The following is a 23,163-nucleotide window of genomic DNA, read 5'->3' on the forward strand; positions in this document are numbered from 1 at the left end:
AGAGATGCTTTCCAAGTTTCAGATTTATTAAAGCTTTCTCTCACACACTCCTTGTCCTGTGAGCATAAGGACAAACTGGTGTTAACAAGCCATTAGTTACGAAGGTGTGTAGCAATGCAACATGAGAGGAACTTTATGCCATCCTTGAACATTTTGCAGTTGCTGATTTGCTGTCTATAAAGAGTATTCAGTGCATTTCAAAAAGGCAAAAAATATCTCCTCTACCCATTAGCTATGGCCCTGTTCACTGTAGGCAAGAGAAATTACTCCTTTGTTAAAAATGTCTCTTCTGACTACCTTTAAAAAAATGGAAAAAATATAAAGTAATTTTTTTTTTCTCTGAGTAACAAGGACTAAATCAAAGGGGATAAATATGCTCATCTGAATGGCTGACTGTTTCAGATCAGTAGCATTACTGTACAGGAAAAGGTGCTCATGCATGAGGACAGACTAAAAAGCTGGGTTCCCAGACTACTTACTGTATGCTATCTGAATTTCCTTTATCAGACAGGGGATCTAGCTCATGAATAATCAATTGGGTAAAAATTTCATGTTCTTATTCAGTCCAAGATCCAGTGAAGGCCTAAGGCAGCTTCAGCTTAACACAAAAACCTTAAATAGAAAGCAGTTACCAAAGCTTTGAAGGTTAATATTTGCCACAACACAGCAGAAGTTGCTTCTGGCAAAGCTGGAGGAAATGCTCAAACTCAGAACTACAGCTCAAATTTGCCCAGCTCGAGAGGCCCCAGGCTTCTTCAGTGGCCCCTGCACACATTGGGTGCTGAGCTCTGCCCTTGCTCAGGTGAGACACAGAGCTTCTGCAGCAGCTTCCGCTGGCAGTAAGGAGCAGCTACAGCAAGACAAGTATGGACACCTCTGCTAGGGCCAAGCCAAGCCTGCAGGGATCAGCACCAAATATAGGGGGGTGCCCTAACCTGCCTCTGAGAAATGCTGTGCTGCTGCCACACAGCTGCTGCTGCAAAGGAAGCTGTCAGCTCTGCTAGTTCAGGGGTTCAAACTCAATTATCCCAAAACTGCACTTTGGTCCTTCCCTGATGCTCCTCGGAATGACTACTAAAATCCAACAGGAGACCTTGTGAGTATGGATGGTATCATGTTGTGGAAATGTCTTTCAGTAAATAACAGGTTTTTCTTCATCCAAATATGAATAATCACACAGAGTATCTTCTTTCAAAAGCAGTATTTATTTTTTTCAAGATAAGACACATTACATACTGCATAAAGTAAAAAGTACTGCTTGGAAAGCTGCATTTAACTGAGATAAAAAAAAAATATACATAGATTGCACTTGAGAAAGTAGGCTCTATCCCAGAAGAATATAGTAAATAAAAAGCTGATGAGTGGTTTGAAATTAGGACTCTTTCTGAATTGCCTTTGAAAATGTATTTATTTTGGGGGGTTCAAATTCCACCAATAAAACTGAACCAGATTTGTTTCTTCAACAGCTTTGCTCTTTAAGTTAAAATAGTGTGTAAACAACATAACAATTATATGAAGATAAAAGAGAAAAAAAAAGTATGGAGCTACACCTTTGCAATTTCTGCTAATAAATAAAAAGGAAAAAATTTTGCTGGTATTTGGGTTCACCAGGGTCATTGCATCTCAGATCTTGGGTTTCGGGGAGTTTTTCTTAGTTCACATGTATGTTATCATTCCCACATTGGCACACAAAGCCTATCCTTGACCCTCCTACACTGGTTGGGAGCATGGTGTCTATACGGCAGCAGGAAGCAGTGAATGGTTCCATTAATTAATAAATGTCCCAGGAGTAATACTTTTAATCTTATGACAAACTTAGCTTATATTTAAGAAGGTAAACCCATCATTAAGCAAGAGGATTTTTTTTTAATTTGCATCTGAATTTTTCTGTTGGACTCCAGCATCCACTGCTGCCTTTATCTAACTCAGTTAGCTGAGTTCTCAGGTGTTCAGTCTTTAAAAGGAGTATTCATAATATATCTGTCTCCATGTATCCCACTTAGATGTCCAAATCAAATTTCTAATCTTTCTATATAGTCAAAGGAGAGAAAGGGATGCTCATAAACTGGGTAATTTCGACCTCTGGACTAAGGCACACTGTGGGAGAGCCTCTCTGGGTTGCCTCTAGGGGCAACTGAGGCTCCAGACAAGGCTGAATCCCCCTGATCAGGAAGCACAAGCACTCCTCACAACACGCAGCTCTTGGAGTGGGTCTGGGTGAGCAGGCAGTGCTGTGGGGCACACACCCGGTGCAGCATTGCCTGCTGCCCAGTTTCCCTCAGAGGGTGGGAATTAAAGGACCACTTAGAGCACAAAGCCTTGAGAAACTTGTGTATCCTGCAACCAATGGTAATCATGAAACCAGAGCGCTCAGGCATGATTCAGTCAGAGGTACAAAACAGGAGGGCGGTATCTCAAAAACAATCCGCATTGCCAAGGTCTTGCATGCAAATTTATTCCAAATTTAGCTAAAACTCATGGAAGGGCTGGGTCAATCTTCCTATTAAGCTAAAGACAGAAAAAGAATGAGATGTTCTTTAAATAGTCCTGAACTACAAAATTAAGGTGGTGATCTTTGGTTACAGGGCTGTTCTTTAAATGTGAATTGCTTTGAAAAATGATGAATCACTTCCCAAGTAAGCATTCAGGAGCATTTTTAAACAGACATCTGGGAGCCAGAGAGGAAAAATTAATATAAATAATAAAGCCCCCACACTTTCTGAATCTCCAAGGTTAAAATACAGGAAAGAAAGTAACACATTTCTAAGAGATCTTTCAGCAAAGTTTTGCTAAAATTATAAAAAAAGCACTTACAAAATACTTGAGCTGATGAAGAGGAAAAATGATAACATTAGGGCACTTTTGTAACAAACCTGTGGAGTACTAAAACATACTGAAGGCCTTGTATTTTGTAGCACATGCCATTTTCCACTAATTATAATGCATTATTGTCAACCTACTTCACTCTTTCAGAGAGACAGAAAGACAAGAGCCAACACAGACAGGATGATTTGATGATTTGATGCAGCCTATATCTACTATAAAACATAAAACCTCAGCCATTAAATGTGCCACCCTATTCCCTCTGTTACATTCATGATCAAAACTCCAATTTTTTGCGAAACTTAAATATGCCTGATTTTTATATTTTTAGAGCACCATTTGAAAATCATTAAAGCTAGTTTGGAAGGATTTATTTTCTTTTTTCAGCTAGAGCACTTTTGTAATAGTTTAAAAGGCATAGGAAGCTATGCTGTAGCTTTTAAAGTGCTAATTTTATTATGAGGTGGCATTTAGTAATATTCTCCTGGAAGTTAATAAATGATGCACATTTTCCATGACTGACAGACATTACTTAATGAGTTAATATGCTTCAGGAAATGCAATCAAAAAACTGAAATTCACTGTCAACACTTTAACCATGGTGATGCACAGAGCTGGAATGAGACAACTAACCTCAGATAACTAAGATCAATGCATATATAACAAAGTTAAAAAACAAATAAAGAAACCCCAAACCAAATAATGATAATTAAATCCCAAACACAGCTTTGTTTCCCAGTAACACAACTGCAAAACAAATCAATATTTTCAACCAACAAGTGCCCTGTCTTCCTCTCCTCCACAGGAAAGCATGGCCCTCCTCGAACTGCTGCGAGGAAGGTCCAAGGGGAGGGTAGTCTCTCCCTTGTAGGAGAGGGCTCCTCTTGGGCAACAGTGGGGCCACTTTGGGCAAGGGACAGGAATCCAGATCAGATAGATAGTGACCAAAATCAGTTCCAGCCCACAGGTATCTGCCTGGGGAGCTGGCAGGAGCCCCCCCTTGCAGAAGCACTTGGGCGATGGCTGCCATGGTGCCGCCACGGCAAAAGCACCAGCCTCTGCACCCCCTAACACCCTCAGTGTCCTGGCTTAGGCAAAGCATCTACTAATTTCAGCACATGACTTGCTCGAGTACAAACAGCGAGATTTGACCTTACTGATGTGTAGTTTCATGTAATGATGGATTTTATGCATACTATCTCACTCTGTTGGGCCAAAATGATGGGAAGTTCCCTCTGAGAGTGGCGAGGACAAACTCTTTTGCACTCTTACAGGCTCAAATTCTCTCTTTATTTATACCCACCATAAAACCCTACCTACCATCAGGAGAGCTGAAGAGGTAGAAATGGGAGCAGAATTTGAGTCTAGGAACAGGTAGGTGAAAAACAAACACAATGCTATTTCATTGCCAGGTACCACAAATATCTACATACCTGGTATTTAAATTCAGTGGGCACTGTGTGCCTAAGGACTGCAACTGAGCTTTTAAAATCTCAACCCGCAGAATCTAGCTACAGATAGCCACAATCCTAAATTCTTGGATGCTGATACATAAATGTATGATATATCTGTTTAGTTGCCATGACACTAATCAGCACAGCAATGATTTCTGCTAATTGCAAAGGCAGGCTAGTAGCAAATTTCAAATGATAAGTGAGTAAAGGTCCTCAGAGCAATCCTGCTTGAAAGGAAATGTCCAGTAAGATGCAATTAGTGTGACTGGTTTTTTTTCTTTTCTTTCATTGTTTTTCCTTTTTTTTATCGAGGTGGTCTTGAACTGCAGACACAATCACAACGCTCATGGTGATCCAGCTGTATATCTAGCAAGGACATGTTGTTCCTGATTCTGCCTCTTCTTTTGGTATGCCCAGCCTCAGGGATGAACTTCAGCACCTGGGAGGATCAACAAAAATGCACTGAATTAGAAAACACTGTTGGAGATCTGAGCATGAGAGCCTTGGGGCCCCCAGGGGCACTGACAGCCCTTAATGGCCCTGACTGGCATTAATTTGGACACATTTTTGTTTTATTTCCAGCTTTTTCTTTGCACCCTTTGACATCCTGCTGTATTGTTTGTCACGGAGCTTGGACAGGCTGTATTTTTTCCTGCATCAGGTATCTTTATATTGTGCAGTTTCCTAACCATATCCAGAGCTGCTTCTTTGCATGTGAACTATCAAGCATGTTTCCTTTGACTCATTTTTGCAGTCCCATACCTATTTGAGCTGTTCTGTCTGTATTCTCCCTTGGATAATATTTCAGCTGTTAAGAATAAGGAACATTTTCTTACGCAATTTGAAATTTCTGAAGCACATATCATTAGAATTGGTCCAAAACTTCAATACTTGTGAAAAGCAGGAGGAGTTGAATGAGCTTACACAAAGTGTCAGATACCACTGAGTTTCTGTGGAATCAGTTTTGCTGGCTTACCTTAAAAATCTCTTCCTCAACCTAAATGATTTCTGAAGAATTTACTGTGAATAATGTCAAGCAAACAAGAAAACAAAATTACTTCTGAGGGAAATATACATCATAATAGATACTTCAGAAAAAATTCTACCTAGGCAAGATGATCTTGAGATTCCTAGGAAGTGGGTTGTAGGTTGTATAAAAGAGCTAGCTTGGCCAAGTGACTGCTAGATCAGCTGCATTTCTCTTACTTGTTCAAAGATGGAGAGGTATCTGTAAAGTGCATGACCTCCCAAAGCCAAAGCCAATGGCCAGCTGGGAAGTGGGACCTAAATGTCAGCCACGGAAGCACCCACATTTCTGCCCTAACAAATCATACCAGATCATACCAAATCAAACCAAATCAAACCATACTGATTTAAAACTAACAGATCACTCTGTAATTAATTTTTTTTTAACAAAGTAGTTTCTGTATTTTGATGTTGTAACACAACACAGGAGTTGAGATGGTATTGAAAATGACAGGGAATAAGAGGCTGTGTACCAGATCAACAGAATAATTTTCAACAGAATTAGAAAGTCCCAGAAAGTAAATGTGAGGCACTTGCCAAAGGGCAACCAGAGATGCTGTGCAGGGTGGGTGGGGAAGGGGAGGCAGGTTAGCATCTCTCAGGACAAGATAATTTGTTCTCTGGTAGTAATGCCTTGAGGCTAGAAAAGTCATGAGATATAACAAAAGTGATAAGCACTGACCACGGTCTATTATTTTGTTCTTCACTTTATGATGAAATTTATATTTAGTCTATGCTAAATTGAGAGGAAGGATTGTGCCTAAGCAAGGTACAGACATGCTGATGTACTGTGTTGGGAAAGTAGAGTTACTTTGCCCTGTTAGAAATGAAGAAACATGTAATTTTACTTCTTCTTTATTAAAGCAACAAGAATATAGTATCTTTGAACTGATTTCAAACATCGACTGCATCCATATATGCAATAAATCCTGATGGACACTAGGACAATTTGCTGTATCACACTGCCAGCCCACACAAAGGAACTGAACCCAATCAGGTGGCTGCAATTATTACAGAGCTAAAAATAGACCACATCATCAAAGATGCTTTTTTTTAAGAAAAAGGACTTTTAAAATCAACTACAGATGCTGTCACTAAATTCATGATAAATTCCTTATTTAAAGACATCTTCCAGCAAAGTATGACAAATCCAGATGACTGGCAGTTTGCAAGATCATGGGTAGTTAGAACTGATTTATCCAGCCGAGAGCAAATCAAAGTATGCAATGGAATGAGAGCAAAGATGTGGACTGTATTTAAGTTAACAGACCTGACAGTTATCTGACAGCCTGGGGACCTTCCCTGTGTTTTTTATCAGGAATCATGAGCACAGTATATAGGCTTTGCTGATAAGAAAATGAACTGTCAGGCACTTCCTCAGAGAAAACAAGAAAACAGTGATTGAACACAGCTGAAATTATCAAATCATAGAATCCTTCAGGTGTGAAAAGACCTCTGAGATCATTGGGTCCATCCCAGCACCACCAAGTCAACCACTAACTTCTGACCCCTAATGCCACATCCCACAAGCTTTTTTAATATTTCCAGGAATAGCAAATCTCCCACTTCCCTGGGCAGCCTGTTTCAATGTTTGACCATCCTTGCAGTAAAGAAAATTTCCCTTATATCCAGTCTAAACCTCCCCAGGTGCAACTTGAGTCTATGTCCTCTTGTTCTGCCACTCATTATCTGGGAGAAGAGGCCCACCCCACCTGGCTACACCCTCCTTTCAGGCAGCCAGAGAGCATGATAAAGTCCTCCCTTAGCCTCTTTTTCTCCATCAGAACATCCTCAGATCCCTCAGGTTAAGGCTTGTGCTCCAGACCCTTCCCCAGCTCTATTGCCCTTCTCTGGACACGCTCCAGCCCCTCAATGTCTTTCTTGCAGGGAGGGGCCCAGAACTGACCCCAGGATTTGAGGTGTGGCCTCAGCAGTGCCCAGTACAGGGGGACGGTCCCTGCCCTGCTCCTGCTGGCCACACCATGGCTGATCCAGGCCAGGATGCCATTGGCCTTCTTGGCCTCCTGGGCACACCCTGAATCATGTTCAGCTGCTGCTGACCAGCATCCCAGGACCTTTCCTGCTGGGCAGCTTTCCAAGCACTCTGCCCCATCCCATAGCACTGCCTGGGGTTATGTGACCCAAGTGCAGGACCCAGCATTTGACCTTGTTGAACCTCATACAACCGGTCTCAGATTCAGCCTGCCCAGATTCCTCTCCAGAGCTACTTTATTTGCTGATTACAGAACTGGTATTCAAAGCTCTCTGTCTCACTCCCACCTAATAGTTTTATTTTCATCTAAGTAAAAGGGAATTGAAAAGAATCAGGAAGTAAGGCCATTTCTGGTGACCACAGCAGATGGAAGACAACCCTTTATTCTGCTGTTTGCTGCTGTTAATTTATTACATGGTCATGTCCTTAAAGCTGAGAAACTGCTGAATTGATAAGAACAATTCAAATAAATTCTGTTCAGGACACTTTATCACTCATTTTTTTGCTGGGATCAGTAGCTGTAAGAAAATATTGATATGACAGGTCTAGAATGCTCTATAGAATGCTCTAAAGCTTTTTTTTTTTTTTTTTTTTTTTTTTTTTTTGTGGTTTTTGTTTTGTTTTTTTTTTTGAGGGGGGATGAAAAAGAACAACCGTGCAGTTTTCAAATTAAAGGATCAATGTCTGTCATTTCTCTTCAAATTGCAGTGCCTCAGTAAATCAGATCATTGCCTCACAAAGAGCATGTAAATACAGTCATGTCCCTTTCATCAAACACTGAGTAAATTATGGTCATGAAAGTGCTACAAACAATTAAAATAAAACAAGGCAGATTATTCTGCTTTTTTCATAAAGGTAATATGAAAAAATGTGCTGCAGGGCATTTTCTACGCAGAGAGCCCCATAGGAGCACGCCAATAAGCTGGACAGCATTCTACTTGTAGATGTGCCTGAGCATCTGAGAAGCTTCAAGGTAAGATGACTGTAGACATTGTGTAACTTTCCTTGGGGGCAGTGATGTAGGAAATATAAGAAAGTACTTACATGTATTTCCTTGCCAGCTATTTTGCTCACTGATCATGCATTGAATTTGGATGCCAGCTTCTGAAAGCCTCCTTAAATGAGGTCAAAGCCATGACAAAAGACAGGATCTGGAAGCTGAAGCCAGCAAGTGGAGTTAGGGCACACTTGTTTAAGTCAGGCCCACACTTCCTCGGACAGTCCTCCAAGGAACTGGGGGGTTTCCAGTCTGTCTGAAGACTGCCTTTCCGGGAGGTGTACAGTACCAGTTTGGGTTGCTCTGGGGGCAGCAGGTGCTCTCCTGCTGCCTGTAGAGCACAGGGAGGCAGGGCTGATGGGCCCTATAAGGTCTGTAAGAAGAAGATCAGGGGCTGAGGACAGCAGAGTGGTAATGACTGCCAGGAAGAGGACCCAGCTGAGGATAACCTGTTCACCCTGATCCATATGTGGCATGTCTCCAGTAGAAGCTGCCATAAAGCAGCCACATCAGAGCATGATTCACCTGGAACACCCACCTCTGAGGACTGAGAAAGGAGCCCAAAGCTTGGACTCACAGTGTTAGATGAGTAGAGCTAGATAAAGTGAACCATCCCTTCAGCATTTGCTGATGGTCCTAGCCAGGTATCACTGACCCTTGAAGTCAGGCAACATTTTGCCATGATAGCTGATTTGTGTTTTATTAAAATGCAAAGAGGGATAGCAAACCCAGTCAAAACTTTAAAAAAAGTTCCCCACAGGCACTTTTGACTTGTCATTTACTTACTAGTAACAACAGTAATGTTGTTTTTTTTAAAATTCTTGACCAGTATTTTAAGCACCAATAGAAAAATGAAGCCTCACTTAAAAATAGGGGTTTTTTTATTCCTTTCTGATTAGCTTAAGAAGCCTACAGAAAATCAATAATATGATTATGGCTTACCCAATATCTAATTAGCTTCATATTCTTGTGACAGAGGATGGTGAGCAACTCTGGATGCTATTTTAGATGGTGAAATTTGTACTTTGCAGAACTTATTTTAAAATTCTGCTATGCAGCATTATCTAATCTCCTTCAGCATATCTAAAAATAACACCATTCTAACATGAAAACCAAATTATATTTGTCTGAGATTCATGAAAGAGGAAGCATCAAAAGTGCAAAACATTCAACACAGATCCAAGTTCTGATAGACATAAAAAAATCTTACCCTGCAATTTTTGAAAGTTATCTAATGCAAAGGTCACACACGGTTTAGCTGTGCTCTGAGTAAAAGAAGCCATGTATTATGGGAATGTGGTACATAATTTTGCACAAAGACCTTTACTCTAGTAGAAATATAGCCTAAGCCAATGACATAGACCCAAAGATGTATTCTTTCTTGCCAGAGATAATTAGAGGGTATCAAGGACAAGAAAAATGAGTTGGCTTGCTGATCAGTGGTAGCAGGCAAACTAAGGGATTATTAAATATAGATGGGGTTATTGTTTCTAATTTTTATTTGTATGCATAAGAAACACCTGGTTTTAATACAAAAAACATGGGAAAATTAATTTGGTAAAAACTCAAGTACTTGAAGCACTCATTAAAGCGGTGATGTTTTTGACATATGTGACATCAACAAGACACTCACTTTCACTGATCTTGTCAGGAATTATGTGTGCGTTATGCTACAGCTGTTGTTTCATCAGTGACTACATACAGGTGTTACTCGTTCATAAGCTGCCTCTCTGTCCTGACATGGACCACAGGATGTCTGACTTGCTTAACTTCCAGATGTCAACCCAAGAATTTTATTTTTTATCTAGTTTAAAATGAACCTTTTTTCTCTCACTGCACTTCTGTGCTCTCTCTGCTCATCCTGTGACCTAGCAATCATTTCTGACTCATTTTGTTTCCTTGTACTTGCATTCCAAATAAATCCCATTGCTTGTTCTTGTACAATATTCCATGAATTAACTCTTTTGTCAGGCTAATTCTGTGCCTTTATTACCATAACAACCTTTTATCTCCCTTATACATGTACTATCAACCCCAAGACATACAACAATCAGACCATATTCCTTGCACACTGCTTTGATTATTCCAGCTCTTTTTAATCCCTTAGCAAATTCCCTTTGTTGTGTCAGCAGCATTTAGATAATTTTTTGACCAGTTATCTTATGTTTCCCTGTGTAAGTACAGGGTGAGAATTACTGTCTTCTCTCTCAAGTGCCTCCTTAAGGTTTGCTTCTCATTTCTCTAAAAAATAAAAGAAGAAAAGGAAAAAGTCCCAGCACCATCACATTGTATTAGTTACATATCTTAACTCCATTGCAGTAACTTTGTCTTACTGAAGTTCCACTTTTTAATTCTCTATTGTGCTCCCGTGCTCTTTTCTCCTGTATAATGTTCCACCTGTCTTGTTTTTCCTTTGCAATGTTGGGTTCAATTGAAACTGTTTTTATCCCCCAGCAGCTTGTGCCAAGATACAGTACTGTGTGCTCTGCCTACTGCCTCTCTCAAGGCCACCAAAGGTTATGAAATTGCCACCCTAACACTAAACAAAACCTTCTTTCTGAGAATTAACTCAATGTATGCCCTGTGAAGGCACCAGACAAGATCCAGTCAACATCAAACTTGAAGGGAGGCATAATGCTTCAAAAAGGGGTGGGATGGGGTGGGGGAAGACGCATCTTATAGACAGAGGAAAACACATCAGGCTTTACAGGAGAGACAGATAAGTAGGTAAAAGTTGCAATCAGCTGTCACCACTTTTCTTTTTTCCTTATATGCCCCTTAGCTGTGCAGCTCAGCACTGTGTTTGCAGAGGTTTATACATTCTGACAAATTCTGGTTGCTTCTTTAAGAGCACTTATTCCCCACAGAAACTTGTTTCACATCTCATCAGTTACAGCAATGAGATGGGGAAACTGATTTCTTGTTTCTCTGAGGCATGGGCATGCTGGCTGGATAGCACAGCCACAGCAGGACTGAGTCCTGGCCTGAGTTCCCAGACACCTTCTCTGTGCTGAGTAATCTCCAGGTTTAGAGCCTATTCCTCTTTAAAGAGCAGCTCCAGGTCCACTTTAGAAAGTTAGACAGCAGTTAGGCTGAACTTTGATTAAAGTATGCTGCATCCATTTCTATGTATTGCTTTGTCTTTCCCTTGCACAGAGCAACGCAACACAACTCAGTACCACTTATGGCAGACTATGCCTGAGAGACATTTTCAGACACTGCCAGGACTTGGCCCGTTTGGTTTGAAAGGTTTGTGACACTATGTGGTAAGTCATGAGTATTTATCCAGAGTATTTGCTCTGCTCCAAAGCAAACCCAGAAGCCATGGAAAACCACAGAGCATCACAAGACTCCTGCAAGGAAAAAAAAAATAACGCACCAATAACACTATCTGTTTACCCAAGTTATGACCCCATTAACTTCTGAAAACTGCTGAGTATTTTGGTAAAGTCACGGCAAACTTCCAGGCTATAAAGAAGACCGAAGATCTCATGATTAACATCGCCCAGGGCAATAAAGAAGAAGCTACCCCTTATTGTGGCCATCTCATGTTCTCATTTTCCCTGCTGTTGCATCACTTCTTACAGTCAGACAGGATAGAAAAGAGCTGTACGTTCCATTCAGGGAACTGGAGCAGTACTCTCAGCTTGCCAAAGTTCAAGCCTCCATGTGACAGCTACTAGTCCTGAGAGGCTAGGCTAGGAGAGAGTGCTCAGTGATTACAGTGGGAGGCTTTGAACAGGAACTGAGAGGGAACTAAAAAGCATAAGGAGAAGATAACCTTGAAATCTCTCTGTACTAGAAGCCCCTCTCTCAAGAAACCCTCAACTTTAAGGTCCCCACAGCTGCCCACACGCAGCTATGCCTCCAGCAGTTGCCACAAAGCCAAAAAGGAGCCTATATCACTTCTGGAAAATTTGCCTGCCTGTCTTTCTCACACAGAAATACTGGGTATCTCAGAAATGCCAGTGAACTTCTAAGCTCTCTCTCCAGAGACACTTTTAGTTTTGAGGACAAGCATATACATGTGCAGGACACAAAGCTCTTGCAGGTTCAGGAGCTCTGTAGATGAAGCTCCAGGATAGTAGCTAGGGAAGATCAGTCTGGCAAGAGGAGGGGCCTGGGGTCTGCAGGGCTCAGTTCTAGCTACTTCAAACAGCTATGTTGCTACACCACCTAGTATTTCCTTTGGTGTCTTCTGTAAATCAAATTAATTGAGACTTGTGTTTGAATCTGACCTATGTCCTCCTGCAGTATAAGGCAGAGCTTTTTAACCAAATTAATGGTGCTGGAGATTTCATAAATTGTAAAGCTCCATCCTTCATTGTGCAACTAAAGGCTCTTTGGATAAGGTTAGTGGGTTTCAAATTGGCTTTTAAGAGTAAACTGTCGCTATGGTTCTAAAACTGGGATGTGAAGAGGCCTCTCCTCAGTGCTTTTCCACCTGGTATTTAAGTAAAATTAAAGTGTCAAATGAGAATAAGAATAAAACTGATTAACTGTGTGTGGCTAATAATAATAATAATAAAGTGGAAAACATTTTGGACTAAAATTAATGGACACATCTTTAGTATGTCATACATGAATTTATCTGCATGACTTCCACTCATGTTAATGGGGAGACACTTGGCTAAATATCTGCTCAGTGAGCTGTTAATTCATCCCTAAGGGATAAAATTTAAATTTAAACTTACAAAGGCCATTTAATGTTAAAGATGAAACACTGTAATAAATTCATATGGTTTTCAGAATAGAAATGAGTAGGAAAATAAATTAGCAGTGATATATTTGTGTGAATGCTGAATTTCCTGAATTTAGTAATTCATTTGGGGCAGCCTTAAGTCATGACATCCTGATGCTGTGCAATACCTGGCTACTGTGATATTCTGGTGTTCCAGCACTAGCTGTTTCTTAACACCTAAAAAAAGTAAGTGCTTGATAACATATTTATAATCAGCATTTTTGATTCTAGCTACTCTCAACAGTTGACCTAATTTCTGATACAGGTGTAACCCAGGATTCCTTAGTTTATATTTGACTTCTAGGTCTTTCAGAAATCTTCTGAATTATGCACAACTCATATTTAAGTGTTTCACAGATTTACTACGAAGAAAACCCTATTGCTTTTTATAATTTTAAATTAGTTCCCTTCCAGTCTCTCTCATGCTCTTTTCTTAAGGAAAAGATTATTTAGGAATAGTTTTAGTTCTAATTTTCCTTCAGCTACTATTCATGATCTCCTATCTTTCACTGTAATGTCTCTCTAGAATTTTTTTTCTAAATGAAATGATACAAAACTTTTGACCCACTCTCCTTACAAATGTTTTTGATCTATCTTCCCCTGCATCTCTCATGACGTATGCTTGCTGCTTCTACTTATTTTTCCTAGTTCTGCTTTTGTCCTTTTAAGCATCAATCGTCAAAACCTTGTATCAGTGCCCCACCAATTTATCCAGACCACAATATTTGCTGTGTTATTACCCCTTCATCTCCATTCCTGCAGAAGACTGTCACTTGTGTTTTTCTTATCAGTGCACTAAACAACTGTTTTCCTGAAGCTCTTCACAGTGATTCACTGCTTGACCTTTAGCCCAATTTCCACCTCTCATCTCTTCCTCCTCCCCTCACACACCCAGCGTTATGTGAATAAATAGTTGAGATCATGCATCCTAATGCTTGCTGCTTTTCTAACCTGCCTTTATAAGCAGTTACAAAGACCTTCTGAAATTCCTCACAGCCTTCTCTGCTGTTCAAGTATGTTATCTCCTGTGCTACCTGTCATTCTTGCCACCTCTGTGTTCACCTCCCTACAGAATGAACACACATGAAATAATAATCTTTATACTGGGGGCGCCCTCAGATAGCCCTTTCCCATTTAGAAAATTGCTTGTCTCTTCCACCTCGTTGCTTTTTATCTCTTAACCAGCTTCTAATCCATGTCTGATCTTGTCTGGCTGACTGTTTGCTCTCTGCAGGAAGTGCCAGTCCTTTTAGCATTCCTGTATAATGTTGTGGTGCTGTATAAATATTTATTCATATATAAGGCATTCTGAGTCAATTTTATCAGCTCATAGTCCTCTAGGTGCTATATACCTACTAATTTTTTTTTTCCAATTAACTTTTCTACCACTGAGATAAGGCTTTCTGTTCTGCAATTACTAGGGTCATCCCTTGCATCTTGTTTAAAATTAGAGAAAATATTAACTATTCTCCAGTCCTAGCATTTGGAGTATCCTGTATTCTGCAGTTATGTGTGAGAAAATATCTCTTACCTTTGAAAAGAGTAAGCACACTGCTCACAGTGTGGGCAAGTTCTGACCTTCAACAACCCTCTGCTACTGCAGCATCAGGGTCTCTTAAGGTAATGCCTTAATGTTATGAGCCTTCATTGCATCCAGCCTTAAAGTCCATAAAGTTCATTTTCACTTGGGCCTTAAGCCAAGTGGTAAATAAGGCTCTGACAAGATGTACGTGTCAGAAGTAAGTCAGCATGGCATGCGGCTACCGTACCTTCCAACAACATAAAGGCAACTACCAAGTAACTTCCCTAAATATGCTCACATTAGGGAACATTGCTCATGTCTCCATCTTAAAATACTGCATTAGAATCAAGAACACAAAATGCTCTTTCCTTGTGTTTTTCCTCTCTAGATGCACTCTGAATGGATTAAAATAATGGGCATTGTTCCTATGCAAAAATTTTGCCTTCCTTAAAAATTGCTTAGTGAGAAAAAAACCTAAGGCTGAATTATTCAGCTGCAAACTATAAGTAACGAATCTGTAAGGGAAGAGTGTTTACAAGTGACTTAATAGTAATTTCCAACTGCGAGCATAAGTTTAAAGCAAGAGGAAAGGAAATCAAATATCTCAAGGAACCCACGCCCCTCTGTTACTCAAAGAGTATTTCCAGCAGTACATATATTTACTTTGTATTAGTCCTTGACTGAGAAAAATCAGTCCAACATAAGGCTCGTTCTTGAAACAAAGTTCACTAGGATGCTGTTGTGGCATCCACTCACAGGTGGCAAAAGTTCTCTCCAACTTCTTCTAAGTTAACTCACTCATAAATACTGCCAACACCCCATTCTCACAAATACATAGTCTACTAACAAGCAGCACACACAGCTCTGAGAAAAGACTTGAGAATCCATGGAAGCAGTAAATACCCAAAAGAAGTAACAAAGAAAGAATGAAAATACCTCATGATATTTTTTCACTGTTTTCCCTGACACACAGGTGCAGGATTTCCAGTTTGGAGTCCCACAGCCACAGTTTCCGCCACAGCGCTGGACAAGGAGGCAGCGGGGGAAGAAAACTACACTTGTCAGCTTCAGCTCCTCCCTTAAATTGACAGAGTAGTTCCTTGGAGTGCAGCTGTAACGCTTCACATCATCATTCAACCTGTCCAGGTCAACTGCAATGCAAAAGAAGTTTCATTAGGGAGGTTAGAGTGGGACATTCCTCTGCTTTATGCTGCTCCCCAGGCAGTCAATAACACAGAGTGATGGGGCGCTCGTTGAAAAATATGTGAACTATAGGAGTGATTTCTGAACAGATAAACATCAACCTTCCTATTTTAAATCATTACAGGTGGCCATCCAGGCTGTCATCCTTCTCCCACTGACTGCCACAGCAGAGATCTCACTGACTATAAAAGTGAAGGGAAGGTTTGCAGTAAAATACTGGCCTGAAATCTGAAGTCTGGTCATTTTATTTGCTTTGTCCCGCATCACTGGATCATTGGGCAAGACATTCCACCTCTGCTACTCTCTTCTCTCCTTTGTTTATACCTGGCTTATTTAGATGCCAAGATCTATTTTTTTTATTATAGGCAAAACCAAAGCTCTTCCTGTGGTCAGCAGAGAAACATTTTTGGAGAGTGATTAATCCCTTCCTTGGTAAGAGCATTTGGGATAGCCTGCATGACTTTCTCCCTCAAGTTGCCTGTCTGTACTGTTTATGAATAGAATTTAGATAATTCATTTTTAGATGGAGAAACCAATCTAAGTAGTATTGTTTCATCTGGTAAATGTTACTATAATAGGCATACAAATAAATACAATTAAAATTAATAGACTCATTGAATGCCAGTAGTTGGTTGATGTTTAAATGCCTAGTATCTGAGATCTGTCATCCAAACAAGTGGTAAAGCCAGCCATAAAAATAATTATAGACTATCAAATGTGAGTTTAGATGCTGTTTCTAGCTTTAGCTTGTGAGGCTAAAACAAAGCAAAAACCTGCTTTTATAAATATATTTTCCACAATTGTGACATAGAAAAGTACAAATTACATACAAAAGTAACATACAAAAGTAACAAATTTAATGAGTTTTATTCCCAAAGAAATAGATTTCTTTTTTCTTCCTTTTTTCTTCTTTCCTTAGGATTCTATCCACCAACTCAGTGTTTGAAGCTCAGTAAATCATTCAGGAATGAGGGCCATGTAAACTTGTGTTGAGTTCAACTCCAAACAGTATTTGCTAACAGAAGCATCAACAGGAAAATAGGGACGGCTCACATGAGAACTGAGGTAACAGTCCAGTGTATGTGAAAATATCAGATTTTCAGGGCATGATTTACAGGTCAACATAACCTCTGGTTCTGAGAACACTTATGCTTGTGCCTTAATACAAATATGTGAAAACTTACAACAAAAGATACTTCATACTTTCTGTGATTCGGGCCTTGTCAATATCACTAAGTTAATTGTGGAAAAAGCTGTTGATCTGTAAATATCACAGACCTTTACATTTTTTCCTGGAGATATTCACAAGGCTGATATGCAAGAGGCAAGGGTACATAAATGTTAGAAGAGCTATTAGAGAAAATCATAGCAGATTCACTTTCCTGACAAGGTGTTATCTCAGTCAATGGGAATTTAACAGATAAATTGCTATTTTATAGCAATTATAATACATTCCCCCATGAAATCCTGTGGTTCTCTCCAGAGAGCTAGCATCTCTCCAAAAGAGGTATAGATCATCCTCCTGCTATAAGCACAAAATCAATGGGACTGGTGGTATACTCATGAACTGAGAGAAAAATACACTGTGAGTGTCTTTAGCCAAGACTGGCAAGTCCAGGGCATATTGATTTCTTTGTTTTAACAGATGATGTTTTCTTCTCCATTGTCATTCTTCAAAGCCACCTCCTCTCACTGCAGGCTTTCAGGCTAATTCTTTCCACGGGGAAGTGTTTCCCACACCTCCAAATGTTCTCATCAGGACCTTTGCCATCAGCTTTGCTAACTGGTAAAGCAAAGCACTATCTGGCTAGTATTCATTTCAGCCAACTGATGTGAAAGAAAAATCTACTAAAGGAAGATGAGGACTGAACAATTTTTGCCTTCATCACTAATGAGATTGAGGGGAAAGCCTGGATCATCCACACTGACACTGCCAGCAATCCAGGGGAATATCTACGAGATACTTGGATAAGCAGAAAAGTCTTATTTTAGTACTGTTGAAAACAAGTAACCTTATGCAGAGAAGAAAAGCCTAAATAAACAATGTAAGAGATATTCAAGTCATCCTCCATTAAAATTTATTTGGAGGTAAACACCTACACTCATTTTACTCTGCTCTACAGAACTGCAGTGCTTGATGGGAATAAGGTGAGCATGCAGTGTACTCTCTGAACAAGGAATACTGTACTCTGGTAGCACCACACTGACACACAAGAACAGTTCCCCTTGCCTAATTAAATCCTAAGCTCCAGATCACGGTTTATTGCCCCCTAACAAAAGAACACATTTTATTCTGAACAACTTCTCTCTGCTGAAACCTTCAATATGCATTTTTTCCTGTCTTTGGATTGTTTTACTGTCTGGAGCTAGTCCATTTCCTTATCCATATAACAATGAGATTTTACAGTACAGTCAGTTTCATGCATCACTTCACTGCTGTGACTAAAATGTAACCGAGCCTTGGTGTGATTGGTGTGAAATCCAGCTGCTTTACTTATCAAGGACTGAAACCACTGGAGTCCTTAATTTAAAACTAGAACTAAAAGGTTCTTTAGACTGGATGCAAATAATTCCTAAGTATTATTACAGAATGCCTGCATCAGAGACAGCTTAAAAGTAAGACAAACATAAAAGAGATGCACTGGAGCACTAAAGTGGATACTTGGGGCCCAATGTCTACCCCTTCCTTCCCTTAAATCCTCTGCTTAAAACCATCCTCAACTCTTTCACAAAGCCCTATGGCATGTGTTTACCTTGAAGAATTCATCAAAATATTCTGTCATTCAGTGATCCTATTCAGAGGTAGGCACTGAAATCAGAGACTGCAGCTAATACCATGTTCTATTCTGAAAAGGGGAGCCTCGAAATATTGGGGAGAAAACCTCTGCTTCTGGTCACTTATTAATTTTAAAAAGACACATGGTCTGTTAGGGTTGCTTTTAACACTTTATCTGTTTCAAATTCACACATGGTCTTAGCACCATCATAACTGAACATTCTACGCTTTTTCATGCACCAGTCACAGAGCAGAGAGAGCAAAGATGTAAGGGATGGTGTCCACCTCGCCATGGTACTCCTATACTGCATGCCAAAGCCACCTACAAGCAAGGCAAGGAGGATTCGGGCAGCTGCAGACTGATCAGCCCATTAAAAAAATTAAGAGGCAAATCCTTATTGGAAGAAATGCCCAGGGACATGACAGATAAGGAGACGACTGGGAACATGCAGAATAGATTTAACAAGACCAACCTCAGAGTTGGCTATGATGAGATATCTGTCTTGATGGATGAGGTGAAAGAAGCAGAGGCATCTGCTGGTTTTTGAAAGTGACCCATAGCATCATTGCAGCCAGATTTCTGAGATATAATGGAATAGGTGGGCTACAAATTCAGTAGATAACTGAAACATCTGAGAGACTTGAGGAAAATGGTCAGCAATTCCATGTACAATTGGTAGCTGGCTAATATTTGTGTTCCCCACAGGGTAATGCTGGGGTCAATGCTGCTAAAGACCTGCAGGTAAACTAGAGGCACTGTAAAAGCCATCAAAGACATTCAGAGTAGTGTTGTAGACTGAAGCTATGGTGTGGCTGAACTTGAGTTGGAAAAATCACAAATAAGCTGGAGAGGGACTTTTTACAAGGGCAAGTAGTGATAGGACAAGGGGATATGCTTTCTACTGAATAAGGTAGGTTTAGATCAAATATGAGGAAGAAAGCCTTTACTATGAGGCTGGTGAGACACTGGAAAAGGTTGCCCAGAGAGGCTGTGGATATCCCTTTCCTGGAAGTGGTCTAGGCTGGATGGGTTTTGAGCAACCTCGTCTAGTGCAAGGAGTCTCTGTCCATGGCAAGGGCATTGGATTATCTCTAAGATTATCTCTAAGGTCCCTTCCAATCCAAACCATTCTGTGATTCTATGATCTCAAGAATGTAACAATGAACATTGGGCTTATCAACATAATGATATCCTCACAATTACATGGCAATAACAGGTGAAATATAATTTCCTAGTCACATCTTTCGCTGCTCAAATAATTTAAATGCTCTGACATTGATGAAATAATTTTTCCCACACCAAATTTTGAACAAACCTTCTGGCTTTTAGACTTAAACACATATGGTTGATGGTTTTGACTGTTCCACTACACATGCTTAATGATATCACAATAAGTAATTCATTAAATCTACCAGGAAACTTGGAAGCTATCTAAATCCTTCTCACGGGAGCTAAGAAGATCTTGCAATTTGAATTTACTGCAGATTCACAGCACCAAGACAAACCTCCTCAGTATAGCAAACTGTTATTTTAGAGGAACGAAAGATCAAGATTTCAGTACGATTATAGCTGTTTTCATGGAACAAAGGGCAAAATATATAGGCCTATTATGGACTGGCAAACCAATTATCAGCTGCAGTACAGGTCAAGTAGCAAAAGCAGGCCAAACTATTGATCACAGCTCCATTGAAATGAATGGAAAAGAGCAGCTTATTCCAGTGATAAATAACACACTGTAAGTTTCACTAGCATTTTAAAAAAGGGTTGAATAAGAAAACCTTTCACTGCAGTGACCAACAATTACATCGCAAGGGGAAATCTTATTTGTCACCAAAAGGGAGAAGGTGGGAATGTAGATCTGAATTAGATTGTGAAATTAATGAATGTGTGCAGTTTGCGTGCAACAGACAACTCGGTTCCTAACTGAAGAAGGGTGGAACAAATATTCTGGTTTTCAAGCACCGGGAATACTTTAAATTATCAGCTACTTAAGAAGGTATTCCATATACTTGGAATGTTAAAATTTGCCATGAACGAGCAAGCATTCAGCATTTGTGATGCCTGCACTCACTGAAACTTGCTGGCAGCCATCCCAGAATCTTTCAAGGAAGAGTGCATGGACGTTTGCAGTAATTTATTGGCCACTACTTGCAAGCCTCTGAGAAACAACATTAAAATTTTAACTTCTTGCTAGACCATTTTAAGTAATGACAATTAGAAACTATTGTTAAGGGCATGACGAAACTTGCCTGATCTTGGGGACTGTTTTGGCAATGAACAGCAGAAACATTCCGTGAAGACCCACGGTCTGACCTCACTACTCCCCTTCCAGAGAGCATTGTGGTTATGCCAGCAAGTGTTTATTTACTTAACTTGTAAAGCTGTCACTGCAGACAGATGCTATTGCAAGAATGTCCCACCTGATTAATTTCCTCTGATAGCCAAAGGCTTCTTGTGTACTATTTCCAAAAAAGAAAATGAGCTTAGAGGCAGGGGTAATCTTGTTAATTACCAGAATGTATCTATCGACATGTGTTCCTGCTTCCCATGTTTATCTATGGGAAAACAAAACAAAACACTCCATCCCTTTCTAAAGACAACCCCTTTCTCTGGGTACCAGTCCCATGACTTTTGGATTTACTTCAATGATGAGAAACTGTGAACTTGTTCTTTTTCCCTTCTGTCTTCATTTGTACACAAACCATTTCACAGGTGGAGGTCTTTTTTTAATTAAAAATCCTTATTCAACGGGAGTTAAAAAAATCAGAGACAACAGCAAAACATAAATACAAAAATGCATGTGGGAAAAGTTAAATAATACTTAATTGATGGTTGGAACTGTTTACAATGGTATCTCTTAGAAGCTCTTCTGATACTATTAACCAGATAAATTCATGCTTTCAGAAATTTAAATTAGGATGAAAATGCTTCCTTGAAACATGTCTGAACTCTCCTTATGACTCTCTAAAACAATAGAAACCTGTTTGTGAAGAAGTTGGAACATAATTGTGAAGCATGTATGTCTATTTCTTTACCTGTGTTTTTGCCATGAACAGTATTAAATAACACAATAGCTAATGATATCTTTTTGTAGATGCTTAATACTTGTAATAACCAAATTACTATGACACTGAGGTCAGCCATATATTACAGCAATGTAAAAAGAATTATTTTAAAGTATTTACTTTAGCAGGACCTGCTTTTTTTCTAAGAGCCTAGGAGGAACATAAAGCTGAATATTTGTACTTTTGGAGTCTCTAAACTGCAGCAATTGGTAACAAACCTTTATGAGTATATTTACTAGTGCAGAGGTTATTTGAAATATCTATCATATTTTCATGCAGGTGTACACCAGTGTTGACACCGTATACAATGCCTCTCATTTCAGAATTGTGAAAATCTGAATGTGTCTTCCCCTTTTCTATCCTGTTCTGCCAGTCTGGATTGCACTGTGATTTTACAGTCAGCTTTCACTGGAGTGGTTAACAGTAAACCTTGCTGAACATATATAGAATTAAATTTCAAACTTCATGTGGTTATTATTTCACACCAACCTCTCACTTCAATAGTGAAAAATGCAATATAAATTTCAATAGCAATGTAATTTTGATTTCAATAGAAAGAAATGCACTCAACTCAAAAGAATTACATCAGTATTGTAGATGTGAGACCAGATTTTGTAGACTGAATGGAGTTACCATAAATATAGATTTAATCACTCTTCTACTTTCAGGTACTGGCAAGAGATATCCAGGCAGGGACTGATCTATATATGCATCTATTAATGTGTACAATTACAAAAAATCATAGAATTCAGAACTGACCACAGGATTTGAGGTGTGGCCTCAGCAGTGCCCAGTACAGGGGGACGGTCCCTGCCCTGGTCCTGCTGGCCACACCATGGCTGATCCAGGCCAGGATGTCATCGGCCTTCTTGGCCACCTGGGCACACCCTGAATCATGTTCAGCTGCTGCTGACCAGCACGCCCAGAGCCTTTTGCACTGAGCAGCTTCCTAGCCACTGCCCCCAGCCTGCAGCACTGCCTGGGGTTATGTGACCCAGGGGCAGGACCCAGCATTTGGCCTTGTGAAGTTCTTAACAACTTCCTTTGGTCCATCAATGCAGCAATGATGGAACCAGGATACAAAGATGGAGCCAGAACCTACTTTGAAAGAACAAAAGGTTCTGGACTCAAATTTTAACATAGGAAAACCTATTTAAATGTTGAAAACTACTTTTTGTTTGTTTTTGTTCATGGAGTGGTTTCACAGAGACTGAGCAGCCTCCATTCTTGGAGATATTAAAATACTGACTTGACATGGTCATGAGTAACCTTCTATTGATGACCCTGCTTTGAGGAGGGGCATTTAAGTACTTGAGGTATCTTCCCACTTCATCTATTCCCTGATTCTGTGAGTTTCAGCTATGATAAAATACTGTCTTCTTATTTGTCTGACCTTGATATTTGTAGATTATTAATTGGCAAATTAAGAAAGCATACCATTTAAATATAATTTATCTCCTATCTCTAATCAGAACTAGTATTCTTCAATACTACCTCTTTCAGGTCAATTTTGTGCCAGAGTTTGGTATGGGCAGAAGGTTGGATAGGAGTGAAATTATTAG

At 39.8% G+C, this 23,163-nt stretch overlaps 1 protein-coding gene across 5 annotated transcripts in view; it reads right to left on the reverse strand.

The window, feature by feature from the left end:
• Positions 1-1,182: 1,182 nt before the first annotated feature.
• PDGFD (platelet derived growth factor D) overlaps positions 1,183-23,163 on the reverse strand; it is a 141,157-nt gene continuing 119,176 nt past the window's right edge. For 2 of the 5 annotated variants that reach the window (XM_066312980.1, XM_066312979.1), the window contains exons 7-8: positions 15,493-15,707; positions 1,183-4,716 (exon numbers count right to left, since the gene is read on the reverse strand). In XM_066312980.1, coding sequence (XP_066169077.1) covers positions 4,582-4,716; positions 15,493-15,707 — 350 coding nt within the window. In that variant the 3' untranslated portion in view covers positions 1,183-4,581. Of the gene's footprint in view, positions 4,717-10,431; positions 10,535-15,492; positions 15,708-23,163 lie in introns of those variants that run through there. The other 3 variants (XM_066312983.1, XM_066312981.1, XM_066312982.1) reach the window with 2 other exon arrangements.

The sequence above is a fragment of the Sylvia atricapilla genome, chromosome 2 (assembly GCF_009819655.1).
Source record: "Sylvia atricapilla isolate bSylAtr1 chromosome 2, bSylAtr1.pri, whole genome shotgun sequence".
NCBI classification, from domain to species: domain Eukaryota; kingdom Metazoa; phylum Chordata; class Aves; order Passeriformes; family Sylviidae; genus Sylvia; species Sylvia atricapilla.